Below are 19,284 nucleotides of genomic sequence, written 5' to 3' on the forward strand. Positions count from 1 at the left end.
TCTTAACAAAGATTTCCCTCATTCCTTAACTGATCCGCCAGACAGATTATCATGATTAATAATATCTTTTTCTAACCAACTTTTTTTTATAACTAAATAATTTTTCATAGTTTCTACAATATTTTTTAAACTTATTTTTATCACTTTTAAAAATAAACATCTGTACAATTCTTTTTAGCTTAATTTATCATTAAGAATTTTTTAATAAGTTTTAACAAATTCGACAAGGATTTTCAGTAAATGTTTCCCTTTTCATTTCACTTTTAGACTAAAAAACTAAATTACTTTATCACCAAACTATTGATGAAACATGATGAAACGTACTAATATTCTTTGCTTTTTATAATGAAATTATAAAATTAAATATAAAAAATGCCACTAATATTATGCTATATTAGGTTATTAGATCATTAGGCTTAAGTTTTAGTATATTTTAGTACAGATGTATGTGTTAGTGCCGGTGTATGGCTTTGTTCACGAAATCAAGTTACTTAACAACCAACATGAACCAACCTAGCAACCTGATTTCTCAACTTAGCTTTTATTAACATGTTATTGTAATTTCATTTTATTAACATGTTATTGTTATTTTTTTTTATCAATATATTATTGTAATTAATGACAAATATTTAGGTATATTTGTAATTAAAAAAGTAGTAGATAATCCTGTAATTAGAAAATGTATCCCCATCACCATCCCCATCACCCAAAGTTTTGTTTCTAAAAAACAACTCTTAGTTTTGTTGCCGCGCTCTAAAGAAACAAATCTTGTTAAAATCTTTAGAAAAAAATCTTCACGTTACGAAAGCTATGAGTAAAAAAATCTATTTACTAAAAATAATATATATAAAAATATATATAAAAAGATATATCTGAAAATAAAAACAAACAATAATAAATCGATTTCCAGAAAATTCAAATTTTCATTTACATCAGCTACATAAATCTTTGTAAAAATTAATAAAACTCTATAAAATTAACCGACCAATTTCTGATCTTCTGTAAAAATTCACAAAGAATAGCAATTATTTTAATAATCACTCAAAATAATGCTACAACAAAAGTAATTTAATTTGTTTGCCGCCATTTTGTTTACGACCCCTTAATCTTGGTACTGGGCAGTTTGATATTGCTATTGAAGTGCTTTGTAGAATTTCTGAGGGTAAAAATTTAACAGAAAAAAAAAAAAAAAAAAAAAAAAAAAAGTAAATTTACTACTCTGTTAAATGAATAAAATACGTAAAATTTTTAAATCTCATGCTTGGATGACTTTCTTTCCAACAGCCCAAGTTTTTCTCTGACGGATAATTACAACAGATAATGTTAACACTAGAAACAGTGTTAATGCTGTAAATATCTGAATTCGAAATTTCAATTCTAAAAAAACATGAAATTTTCATCTGTTAAAGGCATCAAGCATAAATCAAGAAATTTTTTTTTTTAATTAATTTACACAAAAAGTACCTGCTGTAAATTTGAAAACAATAAAAAAAAAAACTATGAAATTCAACTACATTCTTTAATTACAAATTTTAAAAAAAAAAACAGAAAAATATTTGTCCATTACAATCATCATAACTTACGTTTTAAAGTAAAGAACTCAGAATTATCATCATTATCATCAACACCATCACAATATTGCTTCTCCGCTACTCTCTCATTTGTCAGACTAAACCAATAATTTAATTGTTATTTTATTTTACATAAAATGCGCTTGAGAAACGCATGCGCACGTGTGTGTCTGTTTATATATAGCAAAGAAACTTGTTGAACAAAACACTTCATTTGTAAAATACTGACCTCAGAAATTGATATAAGGGACAAGAGAAATCGCAGTCTTTAAGTTTGAATGGAAAAGTGTTCCCAGATGAGTCATTTCGAAACTGCATTTCAACAAAGAAGTTTCTAATTAAAAAAAAAAAAACATTAATATATTCAATAATAAAATATAAAATAAATCTTAATAAAATTTTGAACAAGGACGAAAATAAACAAGAAAATGAAAGTCATTACTCATTCTTATCTTTGTACATTTCAATCATAAAGCAAGATGCAAAAGTTGGTACAGTTATGTCCACATTTAATGCAGCTGCTAATGCCATAATTGATGTATCATGCTAAAATGAATGGTTCACCTATATATAACCTTAACTTTCTAGCAGAAATAGTATGTTATGTTTCTAGAAATACTCTTAAAAAAAATAAGAAAAAGAAAATTTTACTCCGGAAAACATTGTGAGCTTGAACAAGTCATCATAAGACTTTTTATCAGAGAAACTTTTCATGTTTGTATTTATCACATTCAAAAGTGGACCTAAAATCACAAATGATGAAAGAAAATAGATTTTCAATCAAACAGTTAAGCAGGTTGATAGTGATCTGGTACTAATCAAAGGTTTATTATCTAATAGAGAAAGACTTATGAAGTGTAAAAAATTCACATACCTCCCAGAAGTCTACCCAATTCATCATTAACATTGATATACTGATGCAGAAAGACCCATGAGCTCAGTTCATCCAGTTGCTTCTGTACATCCTTGTACCATTTTGGTGTATTAAAACCTTGAGCTTCCTGAAAATTTATTTTTATACAACATTTCTTTGGACAAGTTACTAATTATAGAAATCACAAATATTGTATAAAAGATGACAATGATCGATGATCATTACATTCATGATCATACTGATAAGCAGCAGAAAATTAACTGAATTGCACAGTTAAAACTACTCTAAACTGGTTTCATATTTTATCCTATTTCTAGCTCATCCAATTTTAAAGTATAATAAAAATTGTAAACATTTGAGACTTACTTCACACTTCATTACATCATCTATTACCCATACATTAGTGAAGTCAACACTCATCCCACTGTAATTACTCAAAAGTTTGAGAAAGTCCTAAAAAATAACATTTGTAAATCTCAAGAAATTTAAAATTTTTAGCATAGACACAAACTGAGTGTATGCTAAAAATTTTAATGGTGGTTCAAATTCAAAAAAACTACTAAATGAAGATTGTGCTTTTTTTTAAAAAAATGTCTTTTGGAAATGGAAATGTCAAAGGATTGCAAAGTAACATTTGAAAAATAAGCCTCGAATTTCTAAACGCTTTTATAATACAAATTTTCAAACATTTTATTTTATTTTGAAAAAACTTTTTCAAATATCTTAAAAAATCTCTTTTGTTCAATCGATTTGATGCTTGTAAATTTCCTCCCTTTGAGGCACACAGTCTAGTTTCTGTATATACTCTAAGCTTTAAAATACTTTGAAGTGCAAAATCTCTATCTATGTTTTATTAGAACTATATAATTAGCCTTACAAGAGATTCTGATTGTGAGCAACTCATACTAATGATTATATATATGAGTTTTTTGAGTTAATTTTGCAAGTTTTAAGTTTTAATCCAAGTGAACTCTACTAAGATGAAGATTGTGAGTTCTTTAGGAGATCTGGAGATTAGGAGGTCTGAACACTTAAGTACAACCTCTTTGTCAAGCCATTTTGTATGAAAATGCTGGCAAAATTCTCTTCACTTGAGATGATTAAAAAATATTCCAGATTTAATTAAATGAGTATTTTCAAAGAAATATTTTTCAACTATTTGAGAAAGATTTAAAAATTTAAAAAGCTCTATCTCAATGGGAAATTAGTTTTTACCATATCACTTTAGAGGAACCTTTTAAGCATTATATGATCCAAAAAAACATCTCTCTGAAATTTAGTGTCAGGTATTAGAAGTGTCAGGCATTAGAAGTGTCAGGTATTAGAAGTGTCAGGTATTAGAAGCGTCAGGTATTAGAAGTGTCAGGAATTAGAAGTGTCAGGTATTAGAAGCGTCAGGTATTAGAAGTGTCAGGTATTAGAAGTGTCAGGTATTAGAAGTGTCAGGTATTAGAAGTGTCAGGTATTAGAAGTGTCAGGTATTAGAAGTGTCTCTTTTGCAACCAGTTTACATTGTGAGAGTTTCCACATACAGCAACTGAAGAATATCCAATGTCATAACCCACATTCATAATTATTTATACCTATGAAAAATGTCTTTTTTTTTTTTCTATCTCATCAGAGAATATAAATTGAACTTTGTGGTTCAGTCATTGTTTTTCAGCCACTGTTTTTATTTTCTTCATAATCTTGATGTTGGTTTGTATAATTTTATTATATGAGTCAACATCCATCATTTTGTCAACAACAATTTAACATTCTTCTTTAAGTAGGGCATCTCTAGCCAAAGCAAATAACAGAAGTGATACCATCTCTGTTAATAGACACACCAAACATCTGGATCTTTAGAATAAGGATGCACCATCTGTTCCACTATTTTCAAAATATGTGCAAAACCTCTTATTACATTTCTTTTCCAATCACCAAATGCAGAAAAACTCCAAAGTTTGGTAGAGATTCATTTAAGTGTCCCACCAGGTTGGTGAAGTTTTACAATACTTAAGAACATGGCCTTCTATAATAACAGGCCTTGACATCACGCAAAAAAGTTGTTTGACTGAAGGCTGATTTATAATACTCCTTTTACATTTTGATTTTTTACTTTAACCTAAGTCTGGATTGTGCCTTTATTTTAGTAATTTATGAAATCCTATTGGTTGATAAGTTATATAAAGCAACTTTAGGACGTAACAGCTAACTGGATACTGTAATAACTAACAGTTTATATATGTATTAATATTGTCGAATTAATGATAAGTTATTTTACCAGTTTAAAAAATGCCTTTAAAATGTTGTGTACTGCAAGTCGAACTATCACTTAACTGAAAAGAAAATCTCGATTTATAAATTACTAAAGGATCCAGAGGAAAGAAAAAGATGAGTGATGCAATCCCAAGAGCAGATTTTATTGTCTCTGACTACACAGCAGTATGTCGACTGCATTGGCCAGATGATGCACCTTTTGTAACCAAATATGGAAAACAACAACCGTTAAACTCACCATCTATCACAATGGTACCATTTGTAATATTTTATCTTTAACTACAAAAAGGTTAACATTAATCAAAACAAAATCTGCTTTATTTGAAGCAGTTAGATTTTTAAAGTCTAAAGAAAGTTCTCACCAATCTAATATTCTATTTGAGCACCTTAATGCCATGAGAAAGGTTAATGAAGGTGAAGTTTTATATACCCCAGATATTATATGTAGGGCATATGAATATTAATAAATATAATAAATCCAATTAGTTTATGATCCACAGTTACAATTACTACTTGAAACTGCCGAACTGTCAAATTTTATGAAGCCTTCTGGTAAATGAGTCAAACAGCTCACACAAGATATCAGTATAGGAATTGTACATACATGCTATGGCTTAATTGATTTAGTGAAAATGTTATTAAGTAATGGAGCCAAATGTGTTTCGTTAGGTTGGTTTTCAACAGATCCAATTGAAAAAGTTTTTTCTAAGCTATGACAGGGATCAGGAGGTACCTATTTTGTAAATGCTAAATCTGTAATTGAAAAAATACATATTCAACATACCAAATTGACTTTAAAACTAGATATTGCTGTAGATGGCATTGATGGTCATACTTGTGAAATATGTTACAGAGATACTTCTACTGATAAAAAAGAACTGCTGGATAATTTGCATGATCTTGAAAGTTCAGTTAATCAGTCAACATTAATGACTATAGTTTACATGGCTGGCTATGTGCAAAAAAGTGAAATAAAAATTTATGATGATAAAGCTAATTATTATCACAAATATGGAAATTATCTGAACAGTCTAAACAGGGGTGGACTTCAAATCCCTACTGATACTCTCGTCCAATGGTCATTATTTTGCTTTCTATTTTTTCAAGGTGCCACTGGGCTTTTATGCAGGACATTTTGTATTACTCAGTTTCAGTTTATAACAGCTAAGTATGGACTTAAAAAAAAACAAGAAAGCAATGCAGAGTATATTCCAATATTTTGCTAAAGAATCATACACTTATTATCACTCTTAGTAGTAACAGAGAGTCAAGAATGAAAATACTGAAGCTATCATAATTTTTGTGAATTTTTAGTTTTACATTTTTTTAATTTTCTTGTTACACTTTTTATCCTTTTTTTTTTAAAAGCATTTTAGCTCAATATATATTTGGAGTGTGTATGTATATATATATATATATATATATATATATATATATATATATATATATATATATATATATATATATATATATATATATATATATATATATATACACACATATACACATACATACATACATACATACATACATACATACATACATACATACATACATACATACATACATACATACATACATACATACATACATAAAAAGATTGTTTTTGTAGGATGGATTTTTTGTTGATCATTTTCATCACTACATTTAAGTTTTTAGTTATCCATGCTTTATGTTAATTACAGAATTGTATTTAAAGAAAATAATTACCAACAGGTTTATTTTTGTTTCTGTTTTTAGTCTTCAAATCGTGCTAATTACAACATTGTTATTATTCTGGCAACGTGAAATACCGCAAAATATATCGATTTTTGAACTGCTATTGTTTTTTCTCTAATAATTTTATTTTTCTTAGTAATTTATATGAGAAAACAACCACTCTAACATTTATTTGCTCTTCATAAAACGTGTATCGATTTAAGTAATAAAATTTTTAATCGGCCTTCAGTTTTTGTGGCCTCTTGCGCGATGTCAAGGCCTGTTATTATAGAAGGCCATGCTTAAGAACCATTGAAAATACAGCACTATAAGAACAAATGTTCATTACCAAATATTTTTCATAAACAAATATGAACCAGTACTCAATTAAAGCATGTTTTGCAGATACATTTTGCAGATGTTTATTCAACTTATGATCCAACAAAACATATACGCTACCGCTTTATTTTAAGAATTACTTAATGTGGTTAGCTCACTACAATCTAATTATTTAAAAAAAGTTTTTTAAGGTTGGCCCTATATATATATACATGCAATATCTTTATCTCTACAATAACTATAAATATATATGTATATTAAGAGATTACCTGGTTGTCATGCTCCTTTTTAACATAATCAGGCTTTGAAAGAAGTTGATTCCAAAGATATTTAAGACGAGGACAGTAAGTTTCATCAGAACGCAAAATCTAATTGATAACAGAAATTGTTTACAGAAGTCATACTGTTTTAAACATTTTAGCAAAGTACATGGTGATTCCCCCCCCCCCCCCAACTTATAAATAAAGGGGGAAGATTTTGAATAAGAGAAATCTTAAATGAAATTTATAAATCTTAAATGAGAGTTATTAACATTGTAAAGGACCGGGGGGTTTTTTAAAGGCTCTTAAAGAAGTTGGTATTTTGTAATATTTATATTTTTAAACTATAACACATGTGTGGCATCTAATACAACTCTAAGTGTTATATTTATTTAGAGATCAATGTCACCAAGGTTCCCACAATGTGTAAGACTTTACATTTCTATTTTTATAAGACAAGACTCACAGGATCAGCATCCCCTGGTACAGAATGAACAGGTATTGGTTGCCAATTAATGTCTTTATTCCAAACCTTTAAACACATACAAAATTAAAAACAACGTTAATTACAAAGGTAAATTCATGTTTAAAAGATTTTTAAAGAAGTTTAAAGAAGCTAAAAGAAGTAAAACAGGTTACATTTTAAAAAATCCAGATTTGCTCTTAAAATTTAGAATAATTTGTAATATTTTTTTAAAACCATTTTTACATCTGATTTCAGCTATTGAACATCACTTTAACGCTGTTTTTTAAATTTTGAACCGAGATTTCCGAAATTTATTCTAGTTTCTTTAAACTCTTGAACATCTAAATTTCAATTATTAATACAACAATATTTCACAGTTAAAGTTTTTAAAATGCCAAAAACCATGAAATGTCACCATAGTGACATTTTTAGATTTACCTATTATGTAACTTCTTTACAATTAGAGCAAAAAAAAAAAGCTTAAAAGTAAGGAAGGGTCAATTTATTTATAAGAATTTTGTTAATTTCTATACAATTTATTTTAAAAACTACACTTCTAACCTACAAAAAAATAAAGAGCGACTTTCTTTAAAAACATACCTGATATCCTATTGGTGGGTAGAGTCCTGCTAATTGAGTTTCTGCACTTTGCAAACATCTTGAAGCATCAGAACTTCGAATGTAAACCTGAATTTAAAAATGGTATGCATGAATTATTATAAAAAATGGTATATATGCAGTTTTTTTTATTTTTAAGACAATTTCATGTTTATCATTTAAATTGATAAAGATGAGAAAACTTCTGCGATTAAAACTAAGATAGACATTCCAGACAATTTTTTTATAATTAAAAAAAACATATAGAATTTTAATCATTGTATAGGGCTTGACTTGACTTAAAAAATGAGGGGTCATTCGGTCTTTGAAGTTAAGCGGATCTAAAGTTATTGAATTTTTTGCAGTGCAAAAATTGATGATTTCTTGATGAAAGGTATAGGGGCTTAAGTATGGAAAATTTGCAATCTTATGGTACTGAAAAAGAGAGTATTTTTGGATCATATTGACTTTTGAATAACTTTTGAATGGTTATTAGATTTGACTTGATATTTTCCATATTGATTTAACAACTATAAAACAACAAAAGACCAAAAAAAAAAAATTTTAATTCTATTGGGATTGCCCAGAATTGTCTATTTTACAGACTGAGGGTTTTTAACTATTTACTTAGTTTTGGTGTCATATTGACTCTTGAATAACTTTTGAACCATTATTACATTTGACTTTAAATTTTTTATAGTGATCCAACAACTATAAGTAAATAAAATACCACAATTTTTTTTTTAACCTGTGCGGACTGCCCAAGTTCATCTATTTTACGCAAAACGTGAGGTAAGAATTTTTTTGTTCTATCTCCCGTTTTAAAAGTTGGGAGAAAATGAGTTATTAATTTTAGTTAGCAATAATAACTTTTAAAATACGCATTATTTTGTAATTTTTTTTCAAATAATTTGCTTAAACATAAATTATTTAAAGCAAAAGTTATTATTTCTTTAAAAATTAAAGCTAAAACTTTAAACAATTTTTACTTTTAGAAAAAATCAAAAACTTTTCCCAACATTAAAACTTGGAGATAGAACAAAATAATTCTTACCTCGCGAAAATCAAAACAAAAATCGTCATAAAATATGCGAAGGAATATAGATATATATATACATAATTTCTAACCATGAGCGAGACTAGGTTTTTTCAAACCGAGACGAGAAGTTAGTACTTCTCGTGAGACCGAGAATGAGACAAGACAAGAAATTTAACAAGCTCAGAAGTAAATGCAGCACTTTTTAGATTTGGCGTAATCTCCGTTATTATGCTCTTCATTCCAGCTTGAACTTCTCTTGACCGAATTGAAAGCTTTCTTGAATATGTTGTTCTGTGATGAAGGCTCAGTTTAGGGTTAGCAATGTCAAACAATTTCTTGAAACCTCTTCCTTCGACTGCTGAAAAGGATGCCAGATCAGTGCAAAAGTAATCCAGCATTGCAGAGTCAAACTGTTTTTGAATGGAATTGTCTTTGTCATATTTGGACTTTGTTTCAAGCATTTCGACCATGGTTCGTTGTTTCTTCTTAGGAGGAGGAAGAAGAGAGTCGTCAGTTTTTTCAGAAAACTCAACGTAATCTTGGCTGTGTTTTTTTTCGAGGTGACAATGAAGTCCGCTTGTGTTTCCATCTTTTGTTTTCAAAGACTTTTTGCACGCCTTGCATTCAGCACCGTCACTTGTTTTTTGAAAATATCTCCAGATTTTGTTTTTTCTTGGTGACATTTTTGATCGTTGAAATGAGGCAAGAATATTTCTTTTCAATATGAACAATATGTGTCAAGTTCAATTCCACTGGTAAACTAATGAAATTAAGTCCAAATAAACTCCAAATAAACAAAGAAATTCCAAAATTCCAAAAAAACTCCAAATAAACAAAGAAATTATAATTGAAAGAGCGCACAGAACAGGGTCAATTAAGTCAGGAAAAGAGCGATCAATTGTTTTAAAACTTTTAAATTTCAATCATAAAAAGTTAATTCTGAAAAACTCAAAAAAACTACGTGGAACAGGTGTGTTTGTTAACGAAGACTTTGCAAAGGAAACAATAGAAAAGCGTAAAAAACTCTGGGATGAAGTGATTAAATTGAGAAAAGAAGGTAAATACGCAATTCTCAAGTTCGATTCTATTTTTTGTAGAGATCATAAAAAGTAATTTTTTTTTTTTTAACATACAGTGTTAAGAAAGTTCTTCTAATTTATAACACAATCAAAATGTCTGAAACAAATGATTTTAAATCGTTTAGTTGTAATTTTTCAGAAATGAGATACTTCACATCTGATGAAAAATTTGATCCAGATATTAATTATTTCAATGACATTATTACGGATTGTTCTTATTACTATCCTCAAAAACAAATTAAATTTTTAATCAGATTTATTAAAATCAAAATATTAATTAATTAAAAAAAACAAATTATTAAGCATTTTGTAAATTATAATCTTTAATTTGGAAAATAATATAATAATTAAGTCTCATTCTACTTCTCGCGAGAATTTTCTATTTCTCATTTCTTACAAGAAGTCCCATTTCTCACGAGAAACGAGAACGAGACGAGATCTCGCTCATGGTTAATAATTTCTATATACAAATCCTTAGAATCTATTCTTCAAGAAAACATAAATAAATACTTGTTATAAAAAGAGGAAAGACTAAACTTGCAATTTCCACCTGGACACTTTAAAAAAACACTTTTTTTTCTATAAAAATAAACCTTGAAGTTTTGAAACGCTAAGAACTAAAAATTTATGTATAAAAGTTAAAAAGTGTCCACATTCCATTAGATTCCTCATCCCTTTTTTAATATATACGGAAAGTTTTATTAAAATTGGACGTGTTTTGGTACTAAGGAATCCTAACCTCCAAAAGCTTCATTTTAAAAAAACATTCCCGCTTAAAGCTTTTTTCTTAAAAGTGGTCTTAGGATATGGATAAAACTTAAATGAAGCCATATAATCCATAGTACTTTTTATATTTGGCTGGAAAGAGGTTGAGTAACACTAATTGATTCAAAAAACCTCAAGGTGTTTGCTTAAGCATACAAAAAGATATAAGAGAGTAAAGTTCATGAAAATTTTGTGTTTTTTGTCAAACATCAAATGTTTTTCGTTGAGCAGTGGAAACTAAGATTATTAATTTTTATAATAAGATATTTTATAAGATAATTAATTTTTAATTAAAAATTTAAACCGATTAAAGCAAGTTATTTTTAGTGTTTTTTTTCTATCAAAAAAGTAAGATTACTAGCTCAATATACAATTCATTACCAAAAAAATAACCGATCAACAAATTGTTTCACAAATAAGCATCAAACTTGTTGAGTTATGCAGAAAACTGAACCCTAAACTCCCCTTGATGCATGAGAGAAGCATAAAGAAAAAACTTTTAAAAGAGTTAGCATGCTAAGCATAAAAAATCAAAACAGAGGAAATCTAGCAATGTTTATTTGGAAAAGAAATTTGATTAATCTGCATGTAAATGTGAACTGCCTGTCGCTAAATGTGATGACAGGTATAAAAAAAACTTACTCATCTAGTTTCGAACTTTTAAAAAAATATTGGTCATCTTTACTTACTTTGAAACAATTTCTTGCATAGTTTCTTCTTAAATAATATTCAAATATAACATTTCTGCGTTTTGATCAAGATGTCAAAGGCTGCAGAAAAAAACATTTTACGCATTTGTGATGAAGAAAGAAATATATTTAACAATACAATTTTTGGATTATATCAAAATTTAGTTAAATATTACCAAATCCATAATTTTTTTTTTTTTTTAATTAAACACCAGTGAATAAAAAGGAGTACTTAAAAGACCAAAGAGCTAAAAAAGATGGAATTTAGGGGTTAGCATGAATATATGTATATGGGATCATTATTATATTGTCATTGTATTTTTTATACTAATTTTTTTTTTAATGCTAAACTAATTTTAATTTTTATACTAAACTTTAGATTTTATGTTTTTTTAGTAGTTAAATGTATTAAAAGAAATGTCTTCTTATTCTTCGGTTTTATAGCATTTTGTACTCCTCCTCTTAATGTGGAAATGTGGAAGGTTAACAAAATTAATGGTGCAGATCATTTTTTTAACTAAACTATTTTTAAATCTGTTTGATTTTTATTTAGTACTTGATCAATCTTCAGATGACAATACTTGGTGAAAATGTTGAAAACACTCTTGATCCAGAGTTTTATGAAGAAACACCTATTTCATACAATTACAAACCCTTGCCTAACTTTGCAAAAGCAAAAGTACATGAAATTAGTAAGAATGCTCATTTTGGATACAGGATTACTTATTGGCTATAACACAATAGCAGTTACTAATAGAGCTAATACTATTACAAAAAAGGTATTTAACGAGAAATTTCAAATGGGAGAACAACTTGGCATTCAACATAAGAAAGAGATTTTTCAATTAAAAGTTATTGGAATTGATAAAGAAAGATAAAGAAATGCTTGTTCATGAAACTGATGATAAAAAAGATAAAGAAACACTTGTTCACGAAAATTGTTTACAATTTAGAACCAAAACCAATAATATGAAAAATTGAAAAAGAAGAATATCTGGCATTTACTGCAGAAAGAGGAAAGAAGGCATGAAAATATTTGACACATGAAATTAATATGAATGAAACTGAAGTTACTAAAGGAAACTTAACTAAAGAAATTCTAGAAGAGTTTAAAAGCATGGAAACTCTTGAAGCTACGGTTCTTAACAATTTAAGTTCAAATACTTGCGCAGAAAATGGCTTAATTGTTACAATAAAAAAAGCTATAAGTAAAAAATTATATTTAGTAGGATATTTTATTTGATGGAAGTAAATATTTTATTTGATGGAAGTAAATATTTTATTTGATGGAAGTAAATATTTTATTTGATGGAAGTAAATATTTTATTTGATGGAAGTAAATATTTTATTTGATGGAAGTAAATATTTTATTTGATGGAAGTAAATATTTTATTTGATGGAAGTAAATATTTTATTTGATGGAAGACAAATGATTCAAAAAAATATAAAGGTGCAGTTTGTTCATCTATTTTAAATGATTCCATAAGTAAACTTCCTATAATAAGTTTTTCTACAATAAAGTCAGAAATTCAAACTTCCTTAGATGAACCTGTTATTTCTGATTTAACCCATATGTGGCTAGCGTCAGTTTAAACTGACAGTCACATTATCCGATTTAATTTGCAAAATAACAAACATTCTTTGCATTTTTTGTAATAATTACATCATGTGTGAATGTATGATGCTGATAATAAAGTAAACTGCATTAACTTATTTTAATTTTTGCTCAGTTGACACACTTTAGTAGCGTTGATTAATATTTTTCGAACATGAGTGTTTCGTCAAGAAAAAGGTATGCATATATGTTTTGTTTTTAGTTGAAATATAGATTAAATATATTGTTAAATATCATTTTAACATTTGAATATTCGGTATAGTCAACAAAGCTAGTCTTTTTAAATTTTTATGCGATTTCTGTGCGTCAGTTTAAACTGACACTAGCCGCAGGAGGGTACAGGTTTTCAAACAGTTTATTCACCTCGGAATAGAAGGCATTTTCATCAGTTTGTAGACACTGTATGACTCCTTGTAAATATATGAGCCTTATCTAATACAAAATAATTAAACTACAGCAGTCTGGTATTTATGTAAGTTACTGTGACCCACCTTATTTCCCTTCTGAGTTCTTATATTTGAAGGTTAAGAGTTGTTTATTGATAATTTTTATTATTATTTTACTGCTATTTTATAATGACGTAATTTGTGGGAATGCTTTGACGTCATTTCAACATCAGAGCAAATAAATAAGTAATAACTAATTTCATATATTTTGCAGGTACCGGCTTCATGAGGTGCTACAATTGCTAGAAGATACAGACGATGAATGTCTTCAGAGCGCCGAAATATCAATTGTTCCTCCAATAACCTCTGGTGCAGACACTGACGAAGATTCTGGTGATGAGAATGAGGTGTGTGGAGATCCAAACAGTCTCAATCGTAATCAATTTCTGGCGGAAGTGACGATGAAACTACGAAGACCCAATGGAACTGATGTTATTGGAATGGAAGAGTCGGACGGTGCAGAAGACACTGCAGAGGAGGACAATGCAGAAAATAATACACAGGACACTGCAGATGATATAGTGGAACAGGGTCCGCAGCACAAGAGAACAAAGAAACAAGTTCTGTATAAACTGTTATGGGTCAAAAGCGACTTCAAGGAGGCCGTCAGAAAGGAAAAGTTTCCATGGACCATACCCCCACCTAAAGTAGAAAACCATCTGTCACCAGTGTCATTATTTGAGTTGTTCATGACACCAGAATTAATGCACAGAATATGCAACGAAAGCAAAGAATACGCTGCTCAAAAAGGGCATGACAATTTTGATCTGGACATTACATCACTCAAGCTTTTCCTATCGATTCTTCTAATAAGCGGCTATGCTCCTCTGCCTTGTCGCCCTATGTATTGGGAAACTGCAGGGGATGTACACAATTCCATGGTGTCGGCGGCTATGTCACGCAGTAAATTCAGTTCCATAATGAGTAATATACATTTTGCCAATAACAACGAACTTGATATGACTGACAGGTTTGCCAAAGTCCACCCTCTTATCCAGTCCATCAATGCTGCTTGCCTGGCAAACTTTCAGCCTGAACAAATCATCAGCATCGACGAAAGTATGATCCCTTATTACGGCAAACACGGTGCAAAGCAATACATCCATGGCAAACCCATCAAGTTTGGGTATAAGATGTGGGTGGCAGCAACTCGTTTGGGATATGTAATCAATTTCTACCCATATCAAGGTGCTGGCACGACAGATAAAGATCTGGGCCTCGGTGGATCGGTGGTGGTCAATCTCACAAAAGATTTACCAAAACATGACGGTAATTTCTTTCACATTGTGTTTGACAACCTCTTTACCAGCCCACGACTGTTGCGCTTACTAGCGGATAGAGGAATGGCCGCCACGGGCACTCTCCGTTCTAACCGAACTGAAGGTGCGCCATTGAACAACATCAAAGCAATGGACAAGCTGCCTCGTGGCTCGCATGACATTGCCCTGGATCAAAAGGCTAATGTATGCTTGGTACGCTGGCATGACAGTAAGGTTGTGACAGTCGCATCAACTTACGCTGGTGTCGCACCACTTCGCAAAGCTAAGAGATATTCATCAGCACAGAAGAAGCGCATAGACGTTGATCAGCCTTCAGTAATACAACTGTACAATTATGGGATGGGCAGTGTGGACCACCTAGACCAAAATCTAGCTTGCTATATGATTCAGCACCGATCAAAGAAATGGTATTGGCCAACATTTAGATTTTGTGTTGATTTGGCCGTTCAGAACGCCTTCCAGCTGTACCATATGCAGGAGAAAATACCTGGCGCCCCAGAGCATGATCTGCTGTCATTTCGACGTCAGATTGCACAAACCTATGTGCAGACACTATCAATGAAGAAGAATTCAGTGCCGTATCCGCCACCTCGTGTAGCAGTCGATCGACTAGTACTTACTGAAGTACGCACAGATGCTACAGATCACTGGATTGCTCAGGGTACACAGCGTCGATGTGTGGCACTCGGCTGCAAAGGCACATCAGTCTTCTACTGTGAGAAGTGCAATGTGGGACTACATCCTGGTTGCTTTAAGGCATTCCACTGCAAATAACTGATGCCTGTTTTTGTCAATGAAATATAGTCTTTGCAACTTAACATTAATGTGACATTACAGTTATTATGTGCTATTTAAAAGTTCATGATATTTTTTGCATCCATTTCGTTGTTTCTGAACACTTTTGCGTCAAACGGGCAGTTTTCACTCGCTAGGTGGCCCTGTGAAATAATTATTAACAGTTATAAAACGTCACTGTGAGTTATGCTGCATCAGTTAACATTGCCATGTGATTCCTGGTTTCAGAGTTTGACTATTCTTCTTGTCATAGCCAAATAAGACACGTGAGAAAACCTGTACCCTCCTGCAGCTAGCGTCAGTTTAAACTGACACCGATATTTTCACCTATATTCACTTAAGTATATAAAAAATTATGAAACAGTTGATGACTATTGTTCATTTGGACCTAAATCACACCAAATAAAGACAAGAAACACATTTTAAAAATCATGAGTTTATATGGGTTAAGTAATGATCAAAGAAAACAATACGAATATACTTTTGGTATAAATACAGGTCAAGCCTAAAAAAAATACGCAATAACACAACCTGTGAACCATGATAAATGGTTGACATTTTATGTATTGTGTATAAATATACTAGAGAGGAAAATCTACCTTCAGAGTTATTATAATGAGTATATACACCATCCAAAATTGAAATTGCACCACTATAAAATTATTTAGATTTTTTAACAATTGAGTAAAAAAGTTTTTTCTCAATAATAAACTTTTATAGCCATAAAATTTATTTTGAGTATATTTATGAATTTCTAAGAAGCATTAATCCAAAATAGTGGACCATTAAAATAATGATTTTAGGAATATAAAAAATAAATTTTTATCATTTATCATTTAGTTTTCAGCTGTCTTTTGCCATATTAAGATGGCATTATAACTGATATTATTTACAATTAACACCTTTGAATGAGGGACATTATTGGGCTACATGTAGGTGGTGTTTCATTTCATGAAACAGCATGTAAATTACATTGAAACCATAGTCTGGGGTGCTATTGAAAATAATTCTAGGTCACTCCTAGTGTTTCTCCCAGGTGCAATAACTCCCACCAGTTACATTGAAAATGTGTTAGAACCTGTAGGACTCCCTTTTGTACAAGTAGTTACAAATGGGATATTTCAACAAGACAATTCCAGACCTCACATGACAAGATCAACTTTAAGGTTTTTAGACAAAAATAATGTAAATGCTATGCCTTCACAAGCATATTCTCCAGATTTATCAACAATTGAGAACCTTAAAGATATGATTGGATGCTGCTTATTGAGAAATACTAGTCCAGCAACTACAAGAATGACTTGTGGAACCAAGTAAATACTGCTTGGCAAGAAATACCACAAGAACTATTTCCAATTTTGTCCAAGAATAATTGTCAAACCTAATGTATTTAAAAAATAAAGAGTGGATATACATTACATACATTTTATCACATTTTTTTTCATACATTATGACTTGTTTAACATATTACCTACTTTTTCAATAGTTATTACCATTTTTGAACAAAATAAATCATCTTTTCAGTTGGTTTTTTTGTGATGCATTTTTATTTGCAGATCATTACAAATATTAGTGCTTTTTTTTTTCAGATTAAACCCAAAAAAATTATGAAGATTGAATTTGGTTGTAAAAGTTTGGGGGATCTAGTGCAAGTATCTCAAATTGAATTGAAACCTCCTGCTACAATTTATTTTTCATTTATTTACCTGATGAAGGGAAAAGAATCTGGAGAGGTTTTGTAGCTTACATATCTTCCTAATCACTCTCAATTAGTTGAATATGCTGTAAAGTCTGAAGTTACCGAAACATCAAAACTTTTTTGTTTTTGGACTCAAAAAAGGTTTAACTTAATTCTTACTAAAGGTCTAAGTAGATAAAAAAAAACACAGAAAGATTAACAAAACCAATTATTTTATTCCAAAAAAAAGAAAAATAGTAAGTGTAGTTTAGCTAGTAATAATATTAATTTATTAATTTAAACTGTTGCATTGTTTTTAGTTTGTTGAAACCTTTGCCATGAAGATATTGGGGTAGAGATTGGTTTATTAAGAGTATTGACTTCTTGAGAAGAATTATTTCTTGTTTTAAAGAAATTAAAAAAGTGAAATTGTTTAGGATGCCATCTTTCTTTGTTTTGGAGCACTTTAAAGAATATTTGGAAATGGTGCCACATATCCTAATGCAGCCCTTTTCCCTAAAAAAATACCTCAAAACAAAACAGTTGTTTTGTAAACTGATGATTATTAGTTTTGTAAAACTGATGTTTTGGTTTTATTAGATCAAAATTTTAAATATATTATAAAAGATTTTTTGCAACAAGCTAAAATTAAGTAAAGTTTCTGTATCTGCACAATAATCTTCAACTTTGTCAGTATTTTTTTGTTTTTAAATATTGAAGCCTATATCAGTTTTAAGTTTTTTTAAATTATCATCAGTTTTGCACATAAAATTTTTTACACCCATATCAATTTTTGTTTTCAAAAAAAATTTCTCCATAGATTTGCCCTAATACATTTAGTCACTTATACATTTTTGAAGCATAAAAAGATTTGTGTACCTCTTTAGCTACATAACTTTGATTTATGAAACCATATTCTACATATCGTTTTTTCAAAAACATTCCTAGTTCAAACTCCATATTCATCCCCACCTACAAACATAACCAATAATTAAAATTACTTACTAAGTAAGATGCATAATAAATACATGTATAGTAAATAATTACTAAAAACAAATTTTACTTTTTTAAAAAACAAAAAACACTATTATCTAATTAAACCTTTGTAAGCATTCCAGGATCAACAGGCCATTGTTTTTTATATTCATCATTAGGAAAGAACTCAATAGGAGAACGAGCACCATGACGATACACCTTACAAAAAGAATAAATTTTGTACAATAAACATTTCTATAAATCATTATGTATTCCTTCAATATTATATTACTAGCTTCAAAAATGAAATTTAATATGAATTAATATATTATCAGTGTCTTACCAAATGAACCATAACAAGAGTTTTGTCCATATATGCCTTTGATAATCCCACGAGTAGTAGAAGAACCACAAACTTTGTAACATTCATTTTTGAAATTTGGATATCTATTTCAATTTAAAGATTATAACAATTCTTTGTAATTTCTAATTTACAAAACATTTAATTTTCAAACTTTCCATGAATTAGTATATATTGAATTAGAAATAGAATTATAGACAGTTATAAATTGGCAAAAAAGATGATGAATTAGAAGAAAGTCTACTTCAGACACCTTTTAATTAAGTTGTTTCTGATGGTGAAAAATGGACTCAACAAGAAAAATGAAAATGGACAAAATATGCATGAGAAATAATCTTACAATTTTTAAAAAAATCTCAAGAATAAGAAATATAAGACATGTCAAAAGTTGAAAAAAATTTTAATAGCTCGGTGGAGGAAAGAATTTGTTTGAATCAATGTATTATACTGTTCCATTAAGTTTACACATTGACAGAAAACAAAGGCCTCTTGGTT

The 19,284-nt window shown here is 29.5% G+C and overlaps 2 protein-coding genes and 2 pseudogenes across 2 annotated transcripts in view; 2 read left to right on the forward strand and 2 right to left on the reverse strand.

Moving 5' to 3' along the window:
* The window catches only part of LOC149892434 (uncharacterized), a 335,617-nt gene that overhangs the window by 116,284 nt on the left and 200,049 nt on the right, over window positions 1-19,284 (reverse strand). The window lies entirely within an intron of this gene.
* LOC145185363 (prostatic acid phosphatase-like) lies at window positions 1,157-18,939 on the reverse strand. Its single transcript, XM_090077382.1, has 13 exons — window positions 18,772-18,939; window positions 18,555-18,647; window positions 18,333-18,425; window positions 8,071-8,157; window positions 7,471-7,536; window positions 7,014-7,112; window positions 2,812-2,898; window positions 2,446-2,572; window positions 2,223-2,314; window positions 2,014-2,117; window positions 1,801-1,905; window positions 1,584-1,669; window positions 1,157-1,377 (listed from the first exon to the last, which is right to left on the reverse strand). Exons 1-13 carry the CDS (start codon window positions 18,856-18,858, stop codon window positions 1,256-1,258), a joined length of 1,248 nt encoding a protein of 415 aa, XP_089933508.1. The 5' UTR covers window positions 18,859-18,939; the 3' UTR covers window positions 1,157-1,255.
* Window positions 3,049-5,171, forward strand: LOC149892439 (uncharacterized; annotated as a pseudogene).
* LOC149892440 (uncharacterized) lies at window positions 5,211-6,004 on the forward strand (annotated as a pseudogene).

This window comes from Hydra viridissima, unplaced genomic scaffold (assembly GCF_058129835.1).
Source record: "Hydra viridissima isolate aposymbiotic clone 2 unplaced genomic scaffold, HvirCarnegie_v1 scaffold_2, whole genome shotgun sequence".
NCBI classification, from domain to species: domain Eukaryota; kingdom Metazoa; phylum Cnidaria; class Hydrozoa; order Anthoathecata; family Hydridae; genus Hydra; species Hydra viridissima.

Excerpts from the sequence above, each read along its gene's own strand:
- LOC145185363 (XM_090077382.1), bottom strand. The coding sequence starts at position 18,858 with ATGAATGTTACAAAGTTTGTGGTTCTTCTACTACTCGTGGGATTATCA. Across the intron at positions 18,648-18,771 it reads CTCTTGTTATGGTTCATTTG|GTGTATCGTCATGGTGCTCG; the intron begins GTAAGACACTGA and ends TCTTTTTGTAAG. Across the intron at positions 18,426-18,554 it reads ATCCTGGAATGCTTACAAAG|GTGGGGATGAATATGGAGTT; the intron begins GTTTAATTAGAT and ends TTATGTTTGTAG.